Below are 5,409 nucleotides of genomic sequence, written 5' to 3' on the forward strand. Positions count from 1 at the left end.
CGCAGATCAGCCATCACAGAGCTATCTGCTGCTGCACTGCCTCCTGCAGGCGGACATGGGCAGCAGACCAGACCTCGTCAGACTTCCTGAACCACTCCTCCACGGCCTTGATTCTGTTAAAAAATACTACATTATAATTAATGTATAAACCATTTTTTTTATATATATATACAGTGGGGAGAACAAGTTTTGATTGGTCCCAGCTCTCTTCAGTTCATTGATCAAGACCTGCCGTGTAGTTCTGGGCTGATCCCTCACCTTCCTCATGATCATTGATGCCCCACGAGGTGAGATCTTGCATGGAGCCCCAGACCGAAGGAGATTGACCGTCATCTTGAACCATTTTCTAATAATTGTGCCAACAGTTGTTGCCTTCTCACCAAGCTGCTTGCCTATTGTCCTGTAGCCCATCCCAACCTTGTGCAGGTCAACAATTGTATCCCTGATGTCCTTACACAGCTCTCTGGTTTTGGCCATTGTGGAGAGGTTGGAGTCTGTTTGATTGAGTGTGTGGACAGGTGTCTTTTATACAGGTAACGAGTTCAAATAGGTGCAGTTTATACAGGTAATGAGTGGAGAACAGGAGGGCTTCTTAAAGAATAACTAACAGGTCTGTGAGAGCCGGAATTCTTACTGGTTGGTAGGTGATCAAATACTTATGTCATGCAATAAAATGCAAATTAATTACTTAAAAATCATACAATGTGATTTTCTGGATTTTTGTTTCTCTCACAGTTGAAGAGTACCTATGATAAAAATGACAGACCTCTACATGCCTTTTAAGTAGGAAAACCTGCAAAATCGGCAGTGTATCAAATACTTGTTCTCCCCACTGTGTGTTTATATATATATATATATATATATATATATATATATTAGGATGAATATTAATTTGTGGTACTGTTAACAAAGAAAGTTATTACACAGGATTTCAGACTAATGAGAATTGTCATCACAAGTACCTAACCCCGTAACACAGATCATACCACTGACGTGGTCAGTAGTGTGGGGTCCGAGTTCAAGACAGACTTATGCTGTTGTGGCTGCTAGGTCTCCTTTTACACCGGATCCAAGAAAAGCTATGTTTATGGTACACAGTCTGTGCCACAATAAGGATCCTGTGGTACACAATCAGGGTGAGAGCCAAATGGGATGTGGTAGGCCAGTACGGTGGTCAACTGGTCATGCAAGAGTAGATGGTGTGTGTTATTGTGTGTGTGGGTGGGTGGGTGGTTGCATGCAGCATCCGGCACCAAAACACCTTCACAAAAATTGTGGTGAAGCTGAGATGTCTGGGAGGAAGTGATGCGATCATGTTAATTGGAGGTTTCTAGCTAGTATATAGCCATGTCTGTCTCACCACACTTCTTATTCCTATTTGTATTGTCTCAACCAGAGACATACAGAGCCTGGCATTCCAAACTTCTACTATACAAAGAAAAAGGACCATTGGCAGTCACGTTAACAGCTCCACTACTCCTTCAAAGCTCTGATCCTAGGAAACTGGAAAAAAGGTGAAGGACTGCTGTTGATTTTTAAGATATATAGATTTTAGTACAGAACTGACACTACATTGTAGTTATAGTAAATACATTTCCATTATATTATTATGTTTACATTGAAAAACTGTATGGATTATACTCTCAAATAATTGAATTAGTTATTTTCTTTATAAAGGTTTTCTTTAATAGCTTAATAAATGTTAAATTGAACAGTATAAATAATATGTGTTCATTGTAGAATGAAGATAACAATAGTGATGTTTTGCTTGGTGGGAGCAGTTTATGCCAACCCAGTAAGTAATTTAGTTAAGTATTAAGACTTTTTAAAGTTGATGTCAATGGACCACAGTTAGACTTACAGCTTTTTTATTGTGACATGTAGTATGTTCCTTTTGGCAGATTCAAATTCACAATGTTTTTTTGGACCTGAGCGAACTGGAATCATCAAACGTGGTAGGTACTTTCAAATCAAGCATTTGCATGTATCTTCAGCTTTAATATGGAATAGGATGGGTGTGACAAATGCACAAAACACAAGCCAGTTGACTGCAATCAAGTTGTCTGCCTCCTCCACATTCTGAGTCAGAAAAGCTGACAGCTAAGGTATTTCATACCAATGCCAAACAAAACCTCAAGTTTAGATTGCATTTGGTAGAACAATGAATACACCCATGTGCTTGTCTTACAATAGATTGTCTGGGCAAGGGTGGACTTTAAATGAGCATGATGATTGTTGATGAGATCACACAGGTTGTCATTAAACGCATTGCATTTTTTCTGCTGGCAATGTTTCAGACTCAAACTCAAAAGTTTAATTCATCTGCCTCAGAATCTTCAGATCAAAGTGACACTTCAGAGCTTAAGGTGGGTTAAATGAAATAATATTATGTCAATAGGTTAGAATTTAAAACATGGCAAGTGTAATTGCATTGATATCATGTTTATTTCATAGAACTCAGATGACCAAGTAAGTAATTTATTTTTAAAAACAGGTTAATTCTTTGTTGCTCAAAATTACTGGTATTGCCAGGATTGGCAAGAATGTATCTGGACACATATTCACACAGCGTCTCAGAACACTAATACTGGTTTAGATAAGGGGCCTCATCTCACTAAAGAAATCCTATAATTATATAATTTGTGGCTTATATTAAGTGACTTTGATCTCCAATATGCTTTTTCAGAGTTCTGAGTCTGAGTCAGAATCATTGGAATCCATGTCAGAGGTGAGTGACAAGAAAAGCATTTCTGCAACAGTATAATAATTGATATGTTCAGCAACTATTTATATGTAAATATAAAAATGTTTGGTGTTCATGTTCACACAGTCATCCGAGAGTCAGTCTTCGGAGAGTGAGAGCCAATCACTTGAGGACAGGGTAAAGACCTTCAAACACATACAGTGAGGGAAAAAAGTGTTTGATCCCTGCTGTTTTTTAAGTTTTCCCACTGACAAAGAAATGATCAGTCTATAATTTTAATGGTAGGTTTATTTGAACAATGAGGGACAGAATAACAGCAAAAGAATCCAGAAAAACGCAAAATGTTATAAATTGATTTGCATTTTAATGAGTGAAATAAGTATTTGATCCCCTCTCAATCAGAAAGATTTCTGGCTCCCAGGTGTCTTTTATACAGGTAACGAGCTGAGATTAGGAGCACACTCTTAAAGGGAGAGCTCCTAATCTCAGCTTGTTACCTGTATAAAAACACCTGTCCACAGCAGCAATCAATCAATCAGATCCCAAATTCTCCACCATGGCTGTCCAAGGATGTCAGGGACAAGATAGTAGACCTACACCTTCTCTCAATGTTCAAATAAATCTACCATTAAGATTATAGACTGATCATTTCTTTGCCAGTGGGCAAACGTACAAAATCAGCAGGGGATCAAATACTTTTTCCCTCACTGTAAATTCACACAGTACCACAACGACAAAATCAACATACAAAATGTCAGGCCAACTACAAAGTTTGCATTTATTGTAACGTATGTTGGTTTGTTTCAACAGACAGCCTCCCATACTGATGGGGATACGAGAGACAACAGTGAAGGTAGTGAAGAAAACGTTCGAAAGGTGAGTCAAGCAATGCATATTTTGTACACATTACTAAACCTATAAAAAATCATAGCACTATACTAGTTCATCATTGAAGGAACTGGATTTTGACCCATTTTTGATTAATTCCAAATGGTAAATTTATTAATGTAACAAATCTAAAGAGTGTATTACAATTACAGTACAAGTATCAAAGATAAAAGTTATCCAGAGATTCAAGATGTTTGCAAGAGCAAAGATGCAGGCAGAAGGGAGGAAAATGCAAGAGAGAGCTTCCCCAATCCCGGCTCTGTTTGATATCCCAGAACTAAAGGCATGGGGGTTTGTTTACTGACCAAAAGGATAACAAACTAGTCCTGAAGAACAGACTCCTTATCAATTAGGGATACTTTCCGATCTGTTCTGGGGCCATCTCATAAGATAGAGTGGTGTTATCTTGAGAAGCAAGCTAGCTAAGCAATAACAAGCAAACCATGTTGTCCCTGCATTCACAACTTACAGAAACATCTCCAAACTATTAACATTTCAATGGCTGCCTATTAGTACAGAAATTAAGTACATAGGTATAAAGGTCTATACTAAAGACATTTTTCCAGTTCCTTCAACATCTATCTTGAAGCAGTACCATTCTGTGTAAACTAATGATAAACATTAATTATTTAACCCTCTATTGTCCACATCTCTAGAACTGGATAAGAGTTTTTGCCGTCCAGGTCGTAAGTGCAGAGAACAGCAGCAGCTCTGAGGTCGGAGGGCAGCTGGAACACCACACCAATCAGGGCGCTGAGAAACAGGGCACACCCCTTTCTACTGCCTTGACAGAGATCCACAGCCAGCCTGGCGATACAGCACAGAGCAAGGCAGCCGTGGCAGTTGTAGAGAGCCTCCTTAGAGCCTCCTTTGATCCCCTCAAAGAGACCAGTGCGAGCATCAATACTGACTCTGGTGCAGTTGCCGGTAACGACAGTACTGTTACCAGTGATACCAGTGATAGCAGCGAAAGTAGCGAGAGTAGCGAGAGCAAGGACACTAGTGAGACCAGTGATTGCAGCAGTACTAGTGAGAGCAAAGAGAGTGATACCAGTGAGAGCAATGAGAGTGATACCAGTGAAAGCGAAGAGAGCAATACCAGTGAGAGCAATACCAGTGAGAGTGAGGAGAAACAACCGAAACGAGCTACAGATTGTCAAAATAGTGTCAACAGCACTGCCTGTGACAGTGAGGAGGAGTATTTCTTCCAAGATATTGGGGACGATGCCCATCCAATGGATCATTTGCTCATGCCTGACGAGGAGCAGAGGGAGTTAAGTTTACGGCGATAAGTCTTAAACCTAGATACTATCCTGCTTGATCTACACTGTACCTTCTCCCTTGTTTCAAATAATATGTATCGGACCTGATGCATGTCAATCAGACAAATGGGGATGTTAGCATTGTTTTGACCTCAAATATTGTTCACATAACTTGAAATGAACTAGTATGCCTACTACTTACAAATAATATCGATCTGTGTGCTATTGATTATTTTTGTATCAGTTTTTTTAAATTGTGTTAGCATTTTATCTGTCAATCTGATATTGTGATGTACCTATATTTTTTAAATGTATTGTAACATGTTCCAGTGGTATTACATTGTAATTGTGGTATTGGTATAATTTTTTTTACTTATTACAGAAAGAGGCACAGTAGTATATGTTCATATAGTAATCACTCATTCAAAACTAAATAAAGGAATTAATTAACAATCCAGTATTGTTTTTCCATGAACACTAAAACTGCATTAAAGAGCTGTGTATGATTTAATTGGGATGCCCTGATTCTTTCCAATTCGAAGGAATAGGTGAGCC

General features: G+C 38.8%; 1 protein-coding gene across 1 annotated transcript; it reads left to right on the top strand.

Moving 5' to 3' along the window:
- Positions 1-1,455: 1,455 nt before the first annotated feature.
- Positions 1,456-5,126, top strand: scpp1 (secretory calcium-binding phosphoprotein 1). Its single transcript, XM_010864118.3, has 8 exons — positions 1,456-1,514; positions 1,741-1,799; positions 1,885-1,955; positions 2,298-2,366; positions 2,687-2,728; positions 2,831-2,881; positions 3,515-3,580; positions 4,249-5,126. Exons 2-8 carry the CDS (start codon positions 1,742-1,744, stop codon positions 4,882-4,884), a joined length of 993 nt encoding a protein of 330 aa, XP_010862420.1. The 5' UTR covers positions 1,456-1,514; position 1,741; the 3' UTR covers positions 4,885-5,126.
- The last annotated feature ends 283 nt before the right edge of the window (positions 5,127-5,409 follow it).

Source organism: Esox lucius, chromosome 25 (assembly GCF_011004845.1).
Source record: "Esox lucius isolate fEsoLuc1 chromosome 25, fEsoLuc1.pri, whole genome shotgun sequence".
Lineage (NCBI taxonomy): Eukaryota > Metazoa > Chordata > Actinopteri > Esociformes > Esocidae > Esox > Esox lucius.